The sequence below is a fragment of the Hypomesus nipponensis genome, chromosome 2 (genome assembly GCF_054491055.1).
Source record: "Hypomesus nipponensis isolate SF chromosome 2, ASM5449105v1, whole genome shotgun sequence".
In the NCBI taxonomy this organism is placed as follows: Eukaryota; Metazoa; Chordata; class Actinopteri; order Osmeriformes; family Osmeridae; genus Hypomesus; species Hypomesus nipponensis.
The window spans coordinates 3,100,001-3,119,704 of NC_140362.1; the positions used below are offsets into that span (position 1 = coordinate 3,100,001).

Consider the following 19,704-nt stretch of genomic DNA (forward strand, 5'->3'; position numbering starts at 1 on the left):
ATCTCATCTAGCCAGGAATGGCCCCCTGGGCAAGAACGTGTGGGAAAACTGACCTAAATATCCCATTGTGAGGCAGAGGTACTGTTTAAGTAAGCTCACAGTTGCAACTGTGAGGGCTTCCTCTGTCTGCACTCTAGGATATGTTACATGTTGCACAACGGTATTCTTTTAGCTTGCATAACACGCACAGAGAAATATTTCAAACAGGTACGGGTTTGAGTTGATGACGAGGTTGGATGGGGGGATTTGAAAATGGATTTGGGGGGCATTTTTCATGCTTCAATGGACCAATGTGAACTGAAACGTGACTGGGAAGGCAGAGAGAGAGAGAGAGAGACAGAGAGAGAGAGAGAGAGAGAGAGAGAGAGAGAGGGGAAGACATGCAACAAAGGGCCCAGGCTGGATTCGAACCCAGGCCGCTGCGGTGAGGCCTCAGCCTGCACAGTGAGGTAAGCCACCAAGGCACCTGACGGTGGTATTTGGTCGACCGTGCGGGAGAGGTACTCACTGGTCTGCGTTTGTAGAGCAGGTAGAAGAAGTGCATGAAGTTGACGATCAGAAACACCACGTTCCACACCATCACGTCCAGGTTGCACCTGTACAGCGTTGCCCAGGCGATGAAGAGACAACATCCTGCCAGGGACAGGAAGAGGAAGTGAAATGGAGCACAGCAACACAGGTCGACTGTGTACAGTACTGGAACCCTGCTTGGGTTTGCTGTCTAAGTAAATACCCTCGTTACCCTTATGTAGGTTTATAACTAGACTGGAATGTAGGTAATTTGGGGAGGGTATAGCTAAATGGGTAGAGCACTTGACAGCAAATCAAGAGGTTGCAGGTTCTCGCCCTGAACTGTTTGTCGCTTTGGTTAAAAGCGTTACCCATTTTGAGGGGCTTACACTGCCATCACAGAGGAAGATGTCGACACAAAGCTGCACGTGTTTGGTTTGCTCATAAACCCCCCTAGCAATACGTTCCCCCCCCCCCCCCCGTGCGCCGCCAGGGGGCGGCCCAGACCCACCGGTCATCAGCAGGAAGCGGAGCAGGATCATGTGCAGGGCCAGGGTGGTGGGGATGACCAGCCCCACCAGCAGGGACAGGTTCCCCAGGTGGAAGAGCAGGTGATGAGCCTGCTCCCAGTCCTCACAGGAGGTGACGTTGAGCTCCATCCCTCCCAGAGCATTCCCTGGGGAGGGCAGGGGGGCCAGGGAGGTGAAGAGGAGGGTGGAGATGGTGGAGGGTGTCGTCATCTTGACGCAGGGTTACCTTCATACCAAGGGAGGGCAGGGTGGGGTTCATGGAGGAGTTGGTGTTAATCATTGGTTGACATTCATTGATTAAGCCCAGTGATTAGAGCACCTGATTGCAAATGAAGAAGTGGCATTTTCAATCTTCCTCTATGTTTTGCATTGGATAAAAACATCTGCCAATGAATATTTTTGTATTTTGTAGCAGATGTAGGCCTGTGCAGTAGGTTGTCATTCAGTCAATATGTTGAATTATGTTGTGTTTGACCTTTGCTAGTTTGTATATCCGACATATTTTGGACTTATTCTGCTCAGTGAAGCTTGTGATCTTTGTTGTAATGTTGTCTTTTCGAGAAGGGGGCTTAAACAAGATCAGACATTTAAAGCCACAAGCTAACCCATAGGATAACATCTAAAACATATATTCTCATTGATCTCTGTGGGACTTAAATCAGTCATTATCTGCATGAACAAAATGCAAACACGAAGATGACCTTTACTGAAATGCCACTTGAGGAAGGACAGGCAGAGAGAGAGATAGAGAGAGAGAGAGAGAGAGAGAGAGAGAGAGAGAGAGAGAGAGAGAGAGAGAGAGAGAGAGAGAGAGAGAGAGAGAGAGAGAGAGAGAGCGCGAGAGAGATCTTAAATCCGCTTTGAAACAGGAATACAGAACCGAAAAACTGATATGGCTCTACTTTCGTGGTTTAAAATGTGAACATAAAATACAGCGTATGAGGTCATATCATAGCCCGTAGCCTACATTTATAGAAAGAAATGAGGTGGGCTGGTTAATCAAAGCTGGGATCCACAGTAGTCAAGGCGACTATAACGGCTACAACGTCTTTTAAACTGTAGGCTACTTCTCTGACCCTTTGCCAAATGGGAGAGAAAATGAGGTTGAACTTACCCGTCAGGACTAAATCCAATGTGCTCGTTGATAATTATAAAAGAAAGCAGAAGAAAACAATGGTAAAGTTAGAATGAGGAGCTCTGTGTGTGCGTCCGCTCGAGCTGGGGGGCTGTACAGTGTGAGCCGCGCATTCCAGCGGGCTGACAGACATTGACTAAAATGGGCAAGAGGCGAACGGACAGTCGTCAACACCGTCGCTGCGCATCAGCAATAGCCGAGTGTTCCGACAGGGGGAGGTAAAACAGCGGCTATAAGCGCGCTGTTTCCTCAAACACCGTTTCAGTCTTCGGTCTTCGGTCAAACATTTATGCAACTGATTGAATGGAATCCAGATGTAGGCCTATGCCTGTTTAACAAACGATGAGCCTGAAGTTTTAACTTTTTCTAAAAGCCTAACTGTGGCCTGACTCTTATATGAATGTAATTTATGGAGCTGCGGTGTTTTTTGTGAGTGCACTCTTGTCAACCATGACGTTTTCATGGTGTGAAATAAAAAACCCTTCGATTATTGATGAGTTGCTCGAGCTCAAATCAGCACCACGGTCAGCGCAGAGCAAAAATGACGGACAATTACCTGAACTGCGCAGGGTTTAGACTGTGTATTTTCGAAAGGACAAAGTGACAGGTGTTATATTTGTTAAAACACAATCAACTTTAATCCATTTACAATGTTCAGGCACAAAAACATACAGTCCATGGGCCATGGCTGAACAAGTGTTGTTTGGGTGAATTCTTTATGAAATCTCTCGCAAACACACTGACATGCGCGCGCACGCACGTAGACAACGGACACTGTCCATACAATTTTGCACGACAGTGGCAGTTAAATACATTATAATCACATTGATAAAAAGTCTAACGGTGATGAACCATCAAAAGAGCCTACTGGCAATATACAACAGACTAAAAACATTCAACAAGTTCGCTGATAGTCACGGGACAGCCAGCTCCATCCGTCTTCACTCCTTCTCTGCGACTTGCAGGAATGCAGCTGTTCGTTCTAATTCTGGCCCCGGCACGTGACAGTAACTGGGTAACCGGAGATCAAACCGGATCCCGCCGCTGTCGAACGCCTTGTCGTTCAGGGAGTACAGCTTGTCCGCAATATCGTTCCGCACAACCAGAGCGAAGATCTTGGCTATGTAGCGATGTCTGGCAAACAACAGATACAGCTTCTTACGCCTCCAAGCAATATACCTACACTGATTATCAGCGCGCAGCGTTACCTGAGGTTAAGAGGGGAGATAAAATGTTTTTTCTTAACACAGACTCAAAACAATAGAGATTAAAGACAAAATGTCAGTATTCATAAAGAGGTTGATGTAGGCTGAAGGCAGTAGGTCACCTGGAAGATCCCTTCCTCTGAGGGTCTGAGTGAGTCCCATTCTGGAGAGTCGAGAAACTGGAAAGGATAGATGTAATGTAAAAATTCCCCGTTTACAGTCACTCGAATTCTGTGAATAAGACGAACAGAGTTAAGATGAGATAAAAACAATTATATATATGATAAATAACTGGAAGATAAAGTTAAGGGCACCTGCCGGACACGAGAACAGACAGCTTATCGATCGACGTCTTTCCCTCCACGGCAAAGCAGTGGTCCTTTTCAATTGTATGGATGTCCCCTTCACAACAAACGACAATCTTCCCAAAGTGGACCAGGGACACACCTAGCTTCTTGAACATGTAGTTGTACAGGTCTTGGAACTCTTTCTCGAAAGTAACGTTCCTTAACCGGTAGGCAACATGCACCACTTGACCAACGCACGCTGCGAAAAGAACAAAACTCCACAGAAAGGTGTCCGTCGTGCACGAGTCCGACCATGCCCAAATCGAGGAACAGAAGAAACCAACTGCCAAAAAACTATACAGGTAGAGAAGCCCGTAGAATCCACTTCCGCCCATGAATCCCAAAACAAGTAACATATTGGCAAGGTGAAAAACTGAAGTCTCGGGGCCCTCCGCCCATGCTGTGCAAACCGGGTGAGAAGCCAGTGTCCCCGATGTCAGGTTTTCTGCTTCGACAGCTATGGGCTCCATGTTTTACGCTCAGCGTAAAACAAGCTGGTAACCAAGCATATAACCAAGATTTCAGCTAAAGAAGGTAAAGTGATGAAAACATTACTTAGAAGACTGAGGGGTGGAAACTGGAAACTAATTAGTGACGCGTCATTGACGAAAATTTCATCGCTCGCAGTTTGATCATATCTCCTCTTAAAATATGACCCACCGACTAGACGCGCAGCGCCCGCTTGGTCCTCAAGTCCAACGACTTACTTCCTCACTATCCGGTGAAGATCAAAACATGCATTCAACAAACACCGTTTAACATGTAATATGACAGTGAAACATACATGTTTCATGGCTTTTTAAGGTAGCCTATGCAATTTATGTGCACGGCACAAACATTTTTCAACGTATCTCCCAAAAAATAATTACGGATGGATGAGTTAAATTGTATTGAGTTCTTAGAGGTCATTACATAAACTTAACCTTCAAGTAATGTCACCTCAATTGAAAGAAAAACAACCCTATAAGCTACCTAATCCCAGGGCATATAGAGTGTGGACAAAGGCACTGGTTAAAAGATTAGGTGTGTGTGTGTTCTCATCAATCAGACCAGTCTTCTTCCAGCATGAAGCATGACCAGCATTGATCTTTCTGGGCTAAAATAACCAAATTTTCCCTGGTGAGCTACCTGGCTGGTCAAGGTGACTTTGAGTGCCTGTAAGATGGGAACTAAAACCCAGCCCAGAGTGAAATATTTAGGGCAGCTGGCTGAGAGAGAACCCTTGGGCACCAGTCTTACCATGTCAGACACAGAGGCAGGTCCTCTGGCAGGTCCTCTCTCTCTCTCTTCCTCTTCCTTTCCACTCTTTCTCTATCACCCCCTTTTTCCCTCTCCCACTTTCTGCCCCCCTCTCCCTCTCCCTCTCCCTCTCCCTCTCTCTCTCTCTCTCTCTCTCTCTCTCTCTCTCTCTCTCTCTCTCTCTCTCTCTCTCTCTCTCTCTCTCTCTCTCTCTCTCTCTCTCTCTCTCTCTCCAACAATGTGCTTGTTTGTCTAACAATTATGTAATTTAAAAATAAATAAATTGACCATTTTACTCTCTCTCTCTCTCTCTCTCTCTCTCTCTCTCTCTCTCTCTCTCTCTCTCTCTCTCTCTCTCTCTCTCTCTCTCCCTATCTACCTCTCTCTACCTCTCTGTCTCTCTCTCTGTCTCTCTCTCTCTCTCCTCCATTTCCACTCTCTCTCTCTATCCCTCTCTTTCTCCCTCCCTCCCTCCCTCCCTCTCTCTCTCTCTCTCTCTCTCTCTCTCTCTCTCTCTCGTTCTCTCTCTCTCTCTCTCTCTCTCTCTCTCTCTCTCTCTCTCTCTCTCTCTCTCTCTCTCTCTCAGCTTGGCCTCTTGGTTGTAACCTGGGGTTAAACCCCAGAGGATTGTGGGTTGCACCAGCAGAATGAGACCAGCCCCAGCTAAATGTGTTGAAACCCCAGTGAGAAAGAGAGAGGGGCGGTGTATGTGTGTGTGCGGTTGCCTGCATGTGTGTCTGCTATTGAGCAGTTGTAGTAAATACAGCAGGAATGTGGTGCGTCTGCCAGCCTGGGGGATCATGCCAGCTATCCCAGGGTTATCAGACACCCAACGCCTCCTATAAATAGATCCCTGTTTTTGCCATGGCCTGGTGAGGTCTAACTCTTTGCTTGTGTGTGTGTGTGTGTGTGCCCACAATGATGACGAGAAAGAAAAGATAGGAGGAGACAAATGAATCAAAAGAGAATGTCTGTCGGTGTGTGTGTGTGTTTGTGTGTTTGGTGGATGTGTGTCTGTGTGTGTTTTCTCCTCTCTTTCTCATTAATCTGGAGAGGGGGGGTCTAACTGGGGCATATTGTCAGACAACCTTGACAGAGTGAAGAAGGATACATCCTTTTTGGTTTTCCTCTGTCGGAAAGAGAGAGGGAGAGACAAAGAAAGAGAGAAAGATGGGCAGGACAAAGTGTCAATTAGGAGAAGCACATTTGAGAGCTGAATGTGTTGAAATGTGTGGTCATGACTCGGGTTGAAGGAAAGGATGTTAGACAGTACTGTTTCCTGTCATACTTCACTCCAGCATAGACCTGCAGAGAAGATATCCAGTTCTTCATTGCTCAGTTATTTTTAGGGTGTCCCTTGATGCAATTCCTAGATTAACTAGTGAAACCATGCACACACACACACACACACACACACACACACACACACACACACTGGTAAAGTCTTGTGATGATCTCTCATTAGTCTGTATTAGATATGGCTATTAGCCAACACTGCATACCTCTTATGCTGAGATTCCATGTGCCAAGCTTTGGGAGTCCCAATGATGAATAGAGTAATTTCCTCATTATCTGACAGACGGGAAATAGAATTTTCTATGCCTGCCTTGATTGACCCCTGTTTCCTCATCACTGATGGGATACATCTCCTAGCATACCAATGAACCTGGCTACAAGCAGAAAGGCACCATGGCCCCACTTGTCTGTTTGTCTGCATATCTGTCTGCCTGTCTGTCTGCCTGTCTGTCTGCCTATCTGTCTGTCTGACTGTCTGTCTGCCTGTCTGCCTGTCTGCCCTGCCTGGATGAGGCTGGAGGAGGCTGAAGGAGGCTGAAGGAGGCTGGAGGAGGCTGCAGGAGGCTGGTGGAGGCTGGAGGAGGCTGGAGGAGGCTGGATGAGGCTGCAGGGGGCTGGAGGAGGCTGGAGAGGGCTGGAGGAGGCTGGAGGAGGCTGGTGGAGGCTGGAGGAGGCTGGAGGAGGCTGGAGGAGGCTGGAGGAGGCTGGAGGAGGCTGGAGAGGGCTGGAGGAGGCTGGAGGAGGCTGCAGGGGGCTGGAGGAGGCTGGAGGAGGCTGGAGGAGGCTGGAGGAGGCTGGAGGAGGCTGGTGGAGGCTGGAGGAGGCTGGAGGAGGCTGGAGGAGGCTGGAGGAGGCTGGAGAGGGCTGGAGGAGGCTGGAGGAGGCTGGAGGAGGCTGGCTGACTGAGCCAGGACTGAGGTGAGGGAGATTTCCAGAAGTGGGAGGGAAGTGTAGTGTATGTTTTCCATGACATTTGTTAAGATGTTGTGGTTGGTAAAATGTGTCAATTGTGGGATATTGTTAACTACAGAGATAGGTACAATTAAAGAGGCGCTTTCAGCACAGGATCCTGAACATCACAGGATCACTAGAGAAACGGATATTCAGAATAAGCTCATTATAAACTAGAGGAATAGGGTTGTGACATAACGGTCTTCTTCACAACATTTATCTTCTTCCCTCTGGCTTAGTCGGGTGTCTTAGAGGAGGTATGAGAGCTGAAAGTGGGGCAAGAGGTGTTCAATTTGCTGTCACCTTCAAAAAAAGAAAAAAGAAGTCCATTATTCCTTTCATTTCCTGCATCTGCGAGAATCTCTAGGGTGTCTTAATGGAGAGAGAACAGGCCATCCTCACTTTCTCACTCTGCCGAGAGTCCATGAGACCAGACACATCAGCACGGACAATCTGAGCCCGAGTCCGAATCTCAGAGGAAATGAATGGAGAGCCGCCGTTCGCCCCACAAAAGAGACCATGGAAAACACCCTCTCTCTTTTCATTCTGTCGGCATAATGAGAGACGCTCCAGAAAGGGAGGTTTTATCTGACCTTTTTTCTCTCGTCTGCCCAGGAGACGTCTTTTCTTCCTGATGAAACAGACACTCGAGTGCTTTTCTTTTTTTATGAATTAGGAGGAGAAAAGGTGAACATCCTTTCCTATGCTTCTGGACAAAACTCTCATTGTTAAGGGCTTGGGGGACAGCCAAGGGTGACTGAACACACACACACAAATACATCTTTGATCCAGTTACACAACCCGCACATCAGATATGTTTATTAACATAATTATTTATGATCATGTATATGAGTGTAGGGCAGTAAAATCAAATGGCAGAGTTTATGAATCCCCCAAGTCATAAAACCTCATCTGAGCTGACTAGTAAAGATCTAACACACAGGTGACTAACGCCCAGAATAAGTCTCCAACTTGAACGATCATAATAAAAATACATCAAACACTCGACCAATCGCACGGTTCGTCTTGATTTGGTGCGATGGAAGAGAGGCCCTTATTCCTCCCACTCACCATGGCCCTGTGCCGGAACACATCTTCAGGAGCAGAGGTGGAGGAGTTTGGGCCGGCGAGCCCGCTGCTCCTTCGCTCGGCGGTCTACCGTCCTGTCGTCATGGAGAGGACCTCAGAGTGTCTACAGAGAGGCCCAGAGAGCTGACACAAAGAGGCTGAGTCACGGAAGCCATCCAGGAAGAGGGGGAGGAAGGAGAAGGGGAGGGAGGACAGGGAGGGAGGAAGGGGAGAGAGGGAGGACAGGGCGGGAGGAGAAGGAGAGAGGGAGGAGAGGGAGAGAGTGAGGAAGAAGAAGGTGACAGAGAGGAGGGAAAGAGAGGGTGGAGGGAGAAGAGGGAGGAGAGGGAGAGAGTGAGGACACAGAGAGAGCGAGGGAGGAAAGGAAGGAAGGAAGGGGAGAGAGAGTGGGGGAAGAAATGGAGAGGGAGGAGAGGGAGAGGGTGGGCGGAGAGGGGAGACAATTAGGTAGGAGAGGAAGAGAGTCAGGGGGAAGGAGAGAGAGGGAGTAAGGACAGAGTGAGGGAGGAGAGGGAGAGAGCGAGGGAGAGAGTGGGATAGAGGGGGGGAGAGCGGGGGAGAGGGAGAGAGTGAGGGAGAGGGGGGGGGGGAGGGGGGAGAGAGCGGGGGAGAGGGAGAGAGGGGGGAGAGGGGGGAGAGGGGGAGAGGGGGGGAGAGGGAGAGAGAGGGGGAGAGGGGGGGAGAGGGAGAGAGGGGGGAGAGAGCGGAGAGGACAGCCAGCCTCCTCTCTCCAGCCCTGTAAGAGCCACTCCAGGTATACCTCCAGGGGCGCAAAGCAATCCCCCCCGATGTCACCACGACAACCGTCTGCTACACTTGTGATACTTTGCCCAGTTGTTTTTCTCTCCGGCTGTTACCACATCAACCGTGTCCAATTCACTCAGGGGCCTTGGTTTTATGACACCCCCACATGTCAAACAAACCCTGCAAGGTTTGATTCAGTATAACACTTGAATACCAAATAATATTACAGTCTGGACCCACAGTTGCGTGTTTGTCTCATTGAGATTAGAGAGACACCTAGTGGACAAACGCAGGCACATGACACTGAGGCTGGACTTTATACATGGATGGTTTTATTGATTAAATTGAGACTATGATAAAAATAAACAGAAGAAAAGAGAATGGACTCTCTTACTTGGTATTATGCCAGTGGTAATCTTTATTATCATGTCAGGAAGCCACATATCTGAGTGGGCCAATAGGCTTCACCTTGGAGACAGACGCAACAGAGAAACAATATTACCCATGGCATGTATATACATAAAAAGTATGTGCAATTTTGCAAAAGATCAAATGTACCTCAACAGCAGTGGAATAACAACAGAGGTGTTGTGCTTATCCAACAAGAAAGTAAATTGTAGCACTGTCAGCAAGTCAGAATGTACAGTTTACTGTTGGGAAGAGTTATCTACAGTTTGTTGTGACCTCCTTTCACACATATGTACAGGACCTATGTGTTCTCCTTGTGCTTACGCCGTCTCTGGGGCTGCAAATCTGAAAGATGGCTGACACAATACAGGAGTAGCAGTAGCAGTAGTGAGGTCCGGTTAAATATTGAGAGCAGTCATTTTTTTTCTAACTTGTTTTGGTTGACAAGGTTAAACAACCACACAATGCCATTTCAAGGGGATAGCACAAACCTCATCAAATCTCAATTACAGGGGAAGTCATAGACTGTGTTCATCCTTCTTCAACACGTACACACACACACTCACTCCCACACACACTCACTCCCACACCTACTCTCACACACACTCACACACTGGAAGTCATGTCAGGTTGTCTGTGCGCCTCTCAAATCCTTCCCCCGTGTCCCCCTTCCCTTCACTCGATGGCCTTCCAGATAATGATGCCCAGGATGGTGAGCACCAGAGACAGCACCATTGCCAGGATGCACATCCTCTTACGAGACTTCCTCTGAAAGGGAGACCAAGAACACTGAGTTGGAATATCTGTGTTTCAACATATCTATGTTTCAACATAACCTATGTTTCAACATCCATTTAGACATCTCTTCTCTTTTCATATTCTCTACTCTTGATGCATGACTTGATGCATGACTATGTTCTGCACATCTCTGTCACCAACTGTCTCTGGAAGTGTTTTTCTTTGTCTTCCTTGAGGGTTTAGGTTGGCTGAGGGGCAGTTCTATGGCTCTCTGTCAAGCCCTCTGTGACATTGACTGTAAAAAGGGCTATACAAATACATTTAGATTTGATTTGACAAACATTGTTGCAGCTTTCCTCTGTCAGACTCATCACACCTCCCAACGTAATCTGTTTACCACACTACAGAGCCCGCTTGATTACTAACAGATAACCTCAAGGGATTAATCAGGTGAATTCAACTGAATTCAACATACCTAAATGGCATTTAGCACTCAATATGTGGTGCACTTCAATAACGTAGTTTGCAGTTCAATGATATCCTATAAAGTAGGACAAACGGGATCCCCTGTAAACAGTCTACAGTCAAGTACACTTACACCAATGTTATAGTTAGTATAGAGTGGGAGAGTTATACGAGAGTGACGCGTGTCGTTTTGGTACCTGGTAGTAGGAGGCTCGTTGGAGCTGGGCAGCGCCTCTGTCTACGTGGACCTCAGCACTCTCCACGTTGGCCTCGATGCTGTCTGTAAGTCAGAGAACAGGCACAGGGCTCACATCCCAGGGGTCGGGGAGCCAAGACACAGGGCCACACGCTCTGAGAGTGAGGGGTCAGGGAGACACAGGGCCATACGCTCTGAGAGTGAGGGGTCAGGGAGACACAGGGCCACACGCTCTGAGAGTGAGGGGTCAGGGAGACACAGGGCCATACGCTCTGAGAGTGAGGGGTCAGGGAGACACAGGGCCACATGCTCTGAGAGTGAGGGGTCAGGGAGACACAGGGCCACACGCTCTGAGAGTGAGGGGTCAGGGAGACACAGGGCCACACGCTCTGAGAGTGAGGGGTCAGGGAGACACAGGGCCACATGCTCTGAGAGTGAGGGGTCAGGGAGACACAGGGCCACACGCTCTGAGAGTGAGGGGTCAGGGAGACACAGGGCCACACGCTCTGAGAGTGAGGGGTCAGGGAGACACAGGGCCATACGCTCTGAGAGTGAGGGGTCAGGGAGACACAGGGCCATACGCTCTGAGAGTGAGGGGTCAGGGAGACACAGGGCCACACGCTCTGAGAGTGAGGGGTCAGGGAGACACAGGGCCACATGCTCTGAGAGTGAGGGGTCAAGGAGACACAGGGCCACACGCTCTGAGAGTGAGGGGTCAGGGAGACACAGGGCCACATGCTCTGAGAGTGAGGGGTCAAGGAGACACAGGGCCACACGCTCTGAGAGTGAGGGGTCAGGGAGACACAGGGCCACACGCTCTGAGAGTGAGGGGTCAGGGAGACACAGGGCCACACGCTCTGAGAGTGAGGGGTCAGGGAGACACAGGGCCACAAGCTCTGAGAGTGGAATCTTCCACGAATGTTGACTGCGTTCAAATCGGTTCACAAACTCAGGGGAAGAACAGTTGGGACGGACGTCGACAGCGAGGCTTGCTGAGGCCAGAGTGTGAGGGAGTGTGAGGGAGTGTGAGGGAGTGTGAGGGAGCGTGAGGGAGCGTGAGGGAGCGTGAGGGAGTGTGAGGGAGTGTGTGGGAGTGTGAGGGAGTGTGAGGGAGTGTGAGGGAGTGTGTGGGAGTGTGAGGGAGTGTGAGGGAGTGTGTGGGAGTGTGAGGGAGTGTGAGGGAGTGTGTGGGAGTGTGAGGGAGTGTGAGGGAGTGTGAGGGAGTGTGAGGGAGTGTGTGGGAGTGTGAGGGAGTGTGAGGGAGAGTGAGGGAGTGTGAGGGAGAGTGAGGGAGTGTGTGGGAGTGTGTGGGAGTGTGTGGGAGTGTGTGGGAGTGTGAGGGAGTGTGAGGGAGTGTGTGAAGCAGGTGTGCTGGGCCGTGTGAGAGCAGCAAGGAGAGATAAGGATTGTTTGAGATTGGAAATTCACCAGACCATGTCAGGGAGAGGAGATGGAACAACACTTAAGTGGAAGAAGAGGAACGAGCGAGAGAGAGAGGCAGGGGGAGAGAGACACAGGGAAAAAGAAAGAGAGAAAGGCAGGGAGAGAGAGAGAGAGAGAGAGAGAGAGAGAGAGAGAGAGAGAGAGAGAGAGAGAGAGAGAGAGATAGAGAGAGGGGGGAGGGAGGGAGGGAGGGAGGGAAAGAGAGAGAGAGAGAGAGAGAGAGAGAGAGAGAGAGAGAGAGAGAGAGAGAGAGAGAGGGGGGAGGGAGGGAAAGAGAGAGAGAGTCCTCCTCAGACGCACCTATCATTTCTCCCTGATCGTGGATCATCACTGCAAGGTCCTTGAAGATCTGGTTCACGTCCATGATGTCGGACTGGAAGAGAGAGGAGAGGGGAGAGAGTCACTAGGGCCTTGGCCGGCCAGCGTCTTGCTGTCAGAGGGACCTTGTGGTGCTGCAGGGCGGGGCCTCCTACCTCCAGCTGCCTGATGTTGGTCTCCCTCTCCTTGATGACCTCCAGGTCCTCTTCAGTGATGGGTGCCTCCTCCGTCTGGGTCTGGGTCTGGCTCCAGTCGTCATCTCTGGACACACACACACAAATGCACACAAGCGCGCGCACACACACACACACACAGAAATGCACAGACAGGCATGCGCGCGTACAAACAAACATACACACGCGCGCACACAAACATTCGCACGCACAAGAACATGAACAAGCATGCCACGCACGTTAGTTTCTGCAGAACCACACGTTCATTCAATCGGTTCAAGTAGTTGTCAAACAGTGACTAGTAACTCCTGAGCAGAGCCAACCCTCACAGTGACACAGGCTCCCTGATGAGACAGTGGGAGCAGGCGAACTTACTTTTCAAACGTCACGAGCTGTTCCTCAACATTCCCACCGTCGCCCTGCCAACAGACAAACACACCCGCACTCAGCTGAGGTTACCGCACCATCGGCACACCAAGTGTGAAGGCTAACCCCAGAACAGAAACGGTGTTAGCCAGCACGCTGGGCTGGGTGGGGCTGTTGGGGCGGGGCTGTCGGGGCGGGGCGTGTTTACCAGGACGCGGGACCCGGCTCGGGCCCGGGCCACGGACTCCTTCTCCTTCTCCGCAGCTCTGCGCTGCATCAGCTGGAAGTTGTTGAGCGCCGCCGAGAAGTCGCTCATCAGACGCTCCTTCTGGATCTTCTGCTGTCTCTGGAGGAGAGGAGGAGCACAGACGGGATTCGCTTTCAGTCTGACGGACGGACCGCTGTCCCCACACCATCTGGCCTCCTACACTATCTGGCCTCTTACTCCATCTGGCCTCTTACTCCATCTGGCCTCCTACACCATCTGGCCTCTTACTCCATCTGGCCTCTTACTCCATCTGGCCTCCTACTCCATCTGGCCTCCTACTCCATCTAGCCTCCTACTCCATCTAGCCTCCTACTCCATCTAGCCTCCTACTCCATCTGGCCTCCTACACCATCTGGCCTCTTACTCCATCTGGCCTCCTACACCATCTGGCCTCCTACTCCATCTGGCCTCTTACTCCATCTGGCCTCTTACTCCATCTGGCCTCCTACTCCATCTAGCCTCTTACTCCATCTAGCCTCCTACTCCATCTGGCCTCCTACTCCATCTAGCCTCCAACTCCATCTAGCCTCTTACTCCATCTAGCCTCCTACTCCATCTGGCCTCTTACTCCATCTGGCCTCCTACTCCATCTAGCCTCCTACTCCATCTAGCCTCTTACTCCATCTAGCCTCCTACTCCATCTGGCCTCCTACACCATATATCCCCTGTGACACAAGCTTGGACCCCTTATGGCCCCCCTAAACATAGAGTCTATAAATTATTATAAACATGGTATTTTGCCTGTTAATGCCTGCAATAAGGTGAAGAAAACTACATGACAACAATCATGTTTAACGTAACTGGCCCCTCAAGCAGTATAACTGGCCCCCCCTGGTCTTGGAGTTTTAACCGCTTTTACTCACCTGTTCTGAGGGAGAGAGAGGCAGGGGCAAAGAGCCCAGGTCTTTCAGGTGTCTGTTGGTCTCCTTGGCCAGCTGGTTTGTGTAGTGCTGCACCTGTTGTCTGTAACGGAGGGAAACAAAAGACACTGGCACAAGGCGTTCTGCTGATTTGATGGATTTAACATCACTTTGTTTTAATTCCGTTGGGGCACATTACATCCAGTGTAATCCCTGACTGCCAGGAGACTACTCACAGGCGGTCTTGCACCTGCGGCGTCTCTTGTCTCGTCCCTATTTGGTGCAGCATCGTTTTTATCTGGCCAGCTAGTAAACAGGAAAATAGAGAAGTGAACATTGGTAGACCAAAAACAACAACTGTGTCTCAAGATACTGATATTATTGTTTAGATATTTCCCCCAAGACTTGGACCATCTGTCTTTAGTGAATTTCTTCGAATTAAGACTTGGCTGTTTGGCCTGGTGAAACGTTGGAATTTAAACCATCCAACCACTGAGACACCGGTAAATTCATTGCACTGCTTTGGCTGGTTAGACGCAGACATAACAGCTGAAGATTGTGGTCTTGGTACTTTGCCAGAGTTCACCAAAAACTCACTGTTTTGGGTGATTTTTTGGATGTTGGTGCTGCATGTCTGGGTAAGGTTGCTGAAGTCTCGCGGCTGCGAACGACCGGTGTCTGTTCTTCCGTACGACATACTTGCTGCTGTCGTGTAGATAGTTTTTAAAGGATATTACACAACCTACAGAGAAAGGTTAAAACGTTATTCATATATTGCTTAAACAACTGTATAAGGTGTGCCAATCTACTGTGAGACTGACAAAGATGGGTGATACCAGAACGCAGCTGCTTGTCAAGATTATCAGGCCTGCGCTCAAATCACACGCGGCATCACGGGGATATGAACACAAGCGCGTTCACAGGCAATCTACAAAAATAAGATGGTCTGATTTTCATAAGCAATACCCCCCCCCCCCTCCTCAAATATACCAACATTACGTCTCAAAAATAGACCAAGAAACGATCAGTCACTAGATCGGCTACAGTCTTCTACGTCACACGGATTAACGTTGTGACGGATTTAGCAATTTTGTAAACAAGTCGTCGTATTGCATGTAAAAGCTCTTGTCTTGAAAGTTAATTTACAGTAAATGTCTGCTAATCTTATATATAAATAGGATAGGTCTCTCGAATGACATTCAGTCGCACAAATAACTTAAATTGAGTATCTTAATAGGCTATTAATTGCAATATTAGTTGAAGACTGGGAGAACATTTGCATATCGCGAATATAATCCCTGTAATAGGCGGGAAGAATTCCACACAATAAAACAACTAGTGCATTTTTACATTGTATAGTTGCATCAATGACAGTAAACTGAATCCCAAACCAGCTTCTGGTTAATTCTACCGTGGAAGACAGTGGTGATAGAAACATCAAAGGCTATATTGACAAATTAGGTTTTACGCTCTATAGGCTACAGTTTGTTAAAATGAATATGTTCAACATCTTACTTTTCAATGGGGTTGGAGCAAAATACGTCGTTTTCCTGATAGCAATCCGTATGAGATTTCTTCGTAGACCCACCCAGTCCGTGTACGACGTCACACATAGGACCACATTAATCCGACTTGCGCATGTGATTCTGGTTTGTCGGCAATGCAGACATGCTTTACAAACTACAGATAGTGCCGTGACACCACCTCTTTCATTAATGTATTTAAATCAGAAAAGCCGTCATGTCGGGTGTTGCTTTGTCTTTCCTACTGACTGCTAAGGCGTAGTGTATATTCAACCTTCTACCCAACAGTCTTACACTTCATGAAGGGTGCTATCGTTAGCGTGCAGAAAAGGAGCCGGTAGTCTGTGTGCACCCCCGGTCTCATGACTTCCACGCTGTCTCCGTTAATTGACACCGAACTGGCAGAGCCGCTCACATGACTTAAGCAGGACTGACCCGCTACATTCTCCTGCGAGGCCAGGCGCTGCCGGGTCGCATGAGGGATGGGTATATTTACCTTCATATCATCAATTATGAAACTCAGTTAAAATGTACACACATCAACTCAACATTTAACTTGTTGCACATGTATAGACTACAAGACATACAACAGCACACTTGAGCCCTTCTCTGGGCAAGGGAAAGTTAGCATGTTCTCGTCTGTGAAAAGGTTAAATAAAAAACTAGCAGGTCATTATGATGAATTCACAACACGAATGAACAACTTGATCCAAAAAAATATGTTTTAATTTACAGAGCATCAATTTAACATTTTTTGTTCAAAAGCACGAAGAACATGAGATCAGGTGCAGCCTACGTGAGTGTTCTGTGCCAGGCAGGTTGGTCTCCGAACACAACATGGTGCTGCCAGTAGCCTGAGGTGATAGAAAAGGTAAAATATCCCGCAATAATGACGACTTCCCACCCGTTTTGAGAACAAAACGAGGACGCAAACGTCGAGCACCAAACCAGCCTGGCTCATGGGTGAGGTGAACTACAACAGTGTTCAGGGTAACATAGTTCACAGGAGGGAGCATTGATGGAGAAAGAGAACAGAAGCGCTTTCTCTTTCTTGAAAAGGATAAGGTACAATAGATAATAATTTGTCCGCTAAAAACACGTGTAAGCTAAAGAGTACTTCTGAGAGTCGTTTAGACCAGGGGTTCTCAAACTTTTTGGGGCCAGGGACCCCTTACAGGGCTGAACATTTTCCAAGGACCCCCTCATAAACACCCATTCAGCATACCCTTTGTGCTCTTAAATTGACTCAATATGCTCGTTTTAATGGTGCAGCAAATGGTCCCCATCTGTTGATTATTATATATTTTTTCACTTTTTAATGATACACATTAATTTTATAATATTTTTTTTACAATGTTATAATTTATGGCAAATTATTTCGCAGACCCCCTGGCTATGGGTCTGGGGACCCCACTTTGAGAACCATTAGACATGCAGAGAGCTCGGTGCCAGTGGAATGTCAATTTTAAAATTTTTGGACCTACCCGTTACTTTCCAGCCAATTATGTTCCAGCAATGCTGTTCCAGCCAATTGCTTTCAGCAAGGCGGGCTTTTCTCCTTGGCTTATTTTGTGAAACCACTGTCAATCAAACTCAAGCTGGAGGAAAGCACAGGTTAACCCAAGTTCAAATAAGAATTGGGGGCACCGGTTCTCATTTTTGAATTTATTTTATAAATAATATGACCTTATGGCAGCTTAAAAAAGGCTACAGAAACATGTGGGAGGGAGGCTTCCTTTCAGTCTTTCCTTTTAGAGTTCCTGTGCTGCCCCAGAGGCCTGTCCAACAGGCTCACTAAGAGGGAGCAGTCCAGGCCAGCGGTCCTCAGCATGACAGAGGCCTTCACCCCCCTGGACCCTCACACTGGGCTCATCCTAACAATCCACACAGAGACGGAGGCAGGTGGACCGACACGGTCGGAGAGGGTGGTGCTCTACTCTGGCTTGGTGGGTGCAGGGGACCCCAGAGTGGGCCAGTGGCAGTCTATGATGGCTTCGTATAGCTCTTCGCTCTCCTCTATGAACTGCCTGTTAGCCTCGATCACGTCTAGCTCTGCCATGGGGTCTGCAGGGAGGGAGGGAGACAGGACGGAAGGTTAGGGGGTTCAGCATGAGCTCCACAAGGCCTTCAGAGCAGGCGGACTGTAAACCTCTGGTTGAAAGGGTCTGCTCAATGAACGACTGAGGCTGGCAGTAAAAACACAACTACACTGCAACAGCGTTTTACGGCATCTGTGATAATAAATGTCGGAATAGGAGGGAAATTTGGCCATCATTTGGCCACTAAGAGAGGGGGGGGGGGGATGGAGAAGGCTCACCCTCCAGTCCGTATTCTTCCATCTCCTCGTACGTCTGAAACAAAGAGGACAGTCTTTACCCACTGATACGATCAGCAACGCCGATCACAAGACCCAACTTACAATACCAAGTGGTCATGCTGACAAGAAGAGGAGACAGCGTTGCTATGGGACAGGAGGAGATTCCTAAGCCCACCTGGTTGCTATAGTCGTACTGGTTATAGTTGTAGCCGCTGTAGTCGCCCGTGTTCTGGTCATAACCCCAGTTTGAGTAGTAGTTCGAGTAATCTTGATAGTATTGGTTGTTGTTGTAAGAGTACTGTTGGTCATACTTGTTGTCCATATAGCCACCCCTGTTTCGTGGAGAGGGATTTTTTTTATATTAAAACATTTTTTTTACCATTGACAGGCCCTTTAGACAGAGGTATAGAGTAAAACAGTACAGCAAGGTCAGAGACAATATCTTATATCAGACTATAATAAAGCAAAATCTAACTCTCACTCTCTATGACGTTATCTTATTCGCCTACCCCTCTTCCCTTCCTACATGAAGCAGGAAGTGAGGTGATGGATTGAATGTTTAGCTGAATAAGTACATGTACCTGGTCTCTCCCTGTTTCCCATAAGTGGCACGGTTAAGCTTGAACCTTTTAGGCTGTGGACAGGAAAGAGTCTTAATCAAGACCGGTCTATCAAACAGTGGTTCTCAATAGAAACGCTAAAGAGGTAACTGAAAACTGTCAAGCTTTCTTTTATTTGTATTTACATGGCGTAAAGATACCCATACTTCGCTAACTGATACTCTGCTGGGTGGTTGGGCAGGTGTGGGGAATCGTACCGGAGTTGCTCCAGGTAGAGGTTTTCCGTTGACTTTCCTCAGGCACCGCTCTGCCGTTGCTTCGTCTGCCAGCTCTACAAAACAATAACCCGCTGCACCCCTACAAACATCAAACGATACATGGAAAAGTCTCAGCCAACTGCTTGATCTGGTACAAACTTCACTAACAGGGTTTTTAACAACAACCTCTTGTCACCTACCAGTTCATCTTGTTTCGGATAATTCTCACTCCAACCACTAGTTCTCCCATGGTGGCGAATGCTCTAGAAATGAACTTTTCATCCATGTAGGGCTCCAACTGCATGAGCAAAAGACAGACAGGAGGCACTGGAGTGATTTATGAAAACAGCAAAACCTACAACGCATTTTAATTTCCTTAGTCGCAGGCACACAGGTCTTTTATATCCATACTTTGGCTAACTAGCTACCTTGATGGCTAGTCTACCTGTCTAGCTAGCTAGCAACGTATAGATTTAGAGCTAGGCTAACGACTGCTGACAGTGACAGGTCTGCAGACCAGAACAGTACTTCATAGAAAACAGCTGAACTTACATTGCCCATCCACAAGCAACTCATTTTTATAGAAAATTAAATGCACGTTATACTGTTTGATGAACGTTTTAATCAAACGTCTAGCTAGCAGGAAACCTAAATAATTTCCACAAAACACCACTAGCTTTTTTTAATGTCTTCTTTTTTATCTATGTCTTCTTACTCGCGCGCTTTTCTGCAACATGCAGAGCGACCCCACGTGGGCTGGAGGAGA

At 48.3% G+C, this 19,704-nt stretch overlaps 4 protein-coding genes across 5 annotated transcripts in view; all 4 read right to left on the minus strand.

The window, feature by feature from the left end:
- popdc1 (popeye domain cAMP effector 1) overlaps positions 1 to 2,296 on the minus strand; it is a 7,034-nt gene extending 4,738 nt beyond the window's left edge. For both annotated transcript variants that reach the window (XM_084702271.1, XM_084702272.1), the window contains exons 1-3: positions 2,155 to 2,296; positions 1,022 to 1,266; positions 509 to 633 (exon numbers count right to left, since the gene is read on the minus strand). In XM_084702271.1, the coding sequence (XP_084558397.1) occupies positions 509 to 633; positions 1,022 to 1,250 (354 nt within the window). In that variant the 5' untranslated portion in view covers positions 1,251 to 1,266; positions 2,155 to 2,296. The remainder of the gene's footprint in view (positions 1 to 508; positions 634 to 1,021; positions 1,267 to 2,154) is intronic.
- Positions 2,297 to 2,785: 489 nt separating this feature from the next.
- On the minus strand, positions 2,786 to 4,527 carry popdc3 (popeye domain cAMP effector 3). The gene is made up of 3 exons (XM_084702273.1): positions 3,695 to 4,527; positions 3,503 to 3,611; positions 2,786 to 3,383 (listed from the first exon to the last, which is right to left on the minus strand). The coding sequence occupies exons 1-3, from the start codon at positions 4,195 to 4,197 to the stop codon at positions 3,117 to 3,119; spliced, it is 879 nt and encodes a 292-aa protein (XP_084558399.1). The 5' UTR covers positions 4,198 to 4,527; the 3' UTR covers positions 2,786 to 3,116.
- Positions 4,528 to 9,429: 4,902 nt separating this feature from the next.
- On the minus strand, positions 9,430 to 16,112 carry stx12l (syntaxin 12, like). The gene is made up of 10 exons (XM_084702275.1): positions 15,797 to 16,112; positions 14,879 to 15,023; positions 14,518 to 14,587; positions 14,285 to 14,384; positions 13,362 to 13,499; positions 13,163 to 13,206; positions 12,770 to 12,875; positions 12,597 to 12,669; positions 10,855 to 10,937; positions 9,430 to 10,222 (listed from the first exon to the last, which is right to left on the minus strand). The coding sequence occupies exons 2-10, from the start codon at positions 14,976 to 14,978 to the stop codon at positions 10,130 to 10,132; spliced, it is 807 nt and encodes a 268-aa protein (XP_084558401.1). The 5' UTR covers positions 14,979 to 15,023; positions 15,797 to 16,112; the 3' UTR covers positions 9,430 to 10,129.
- A 393-nt stretch (positions 16,113 to 16,505) lies between these two features.
- On the minus strand, positions 16,506 to 19,678 carry LOC146300381 (tRNA selenocysteine 1-associated protein 1-like). The gene is made up of 7 exons (XM_084702289.1): positions 19,491 to 19,678; positions 19,139 to 19,236; positions 18,939 to 19,038; positions 18,703 to 18,755; positions 18,297 to 18,453; positions 18,122 to 18,155; positions 16,506 to 17,868 (listed from the first exon to the last, which is right to left on the minus strand). The coding sequence occupies exons 1-7, from the start codon at positions 19,512 to 19,514 to the stop codon at positions 17,738 to 17,740; spliced, it is 597 nt and encodes a 198-aa protein (XP_084558415.1). The 5' UTR covers positions 19,515 to 19,678; the 3' UTR covers positions 16,506 to 17,737.
- Positions 19,679 to 19,704: the final 26 nt, after the last annotated feature.

Coding starts and splice junctions, on each gene's coding strand:
- popdc3 (XM_084702273.1), bottom strand. CDS start 4,197: ATGGAGCCCATAGCTGTCGAAGCAGAAAACCTGACATCGGGGACACTG. Junction 3,612..3,694: donor TCTGTTCTCGTGTCCGGCAG/GTGCCCTTAACT, acceptor TCTTATTCACAG/AATTCGAGTGACTGTAAACG. Junction 3,384..3,502: donor CAGAGGAAGGGATCTTCCAG/GTGACCTACTGC, acceptor TCTTAACCTCAG/GTAACGCTGCGCGCTGATAA.
- stx12l (XM_084702275.1), bottom strand. CDS start 14,978: ATGTCGTACGGAAGAACAGACACCGGTCGTTCGCAGCCGCGAGACTTC. Junction 12,670..12,769: donor CCAACATCAGGCAGCTGGAG/GTAGGAGGCCCC, acceptor TCTCTCTTCCAG/TCCGACATCATGGACGTGAA. Junction 10,938..12,596: donor CGATCAGGGAGAAATGATAG/GTGCGTCTGAGG, acceptor TCTGACTTACAG/ACAGCATCGAGGCCAACGTG.
- LOC146300381 (XM_084702289.1), bottom strand. CDS start 19,514: ATGAGTTGCTTGTGGATGGGCAAT. Junction 19,237..19,490: donor GTTGCTTGTGGATGGGCAAT/GTAAGTTCAGCT, acceptor TTGCTCATGCAG/TTGGAGCCCTACATGGATGA. Junction 18,156..18,296: donor AGTACGACTATAGCAACCAG/GTGGGCTTAGGA, acceptor TCTTTGTTTCAG/ACGTACGAGGAGATGGAAGA.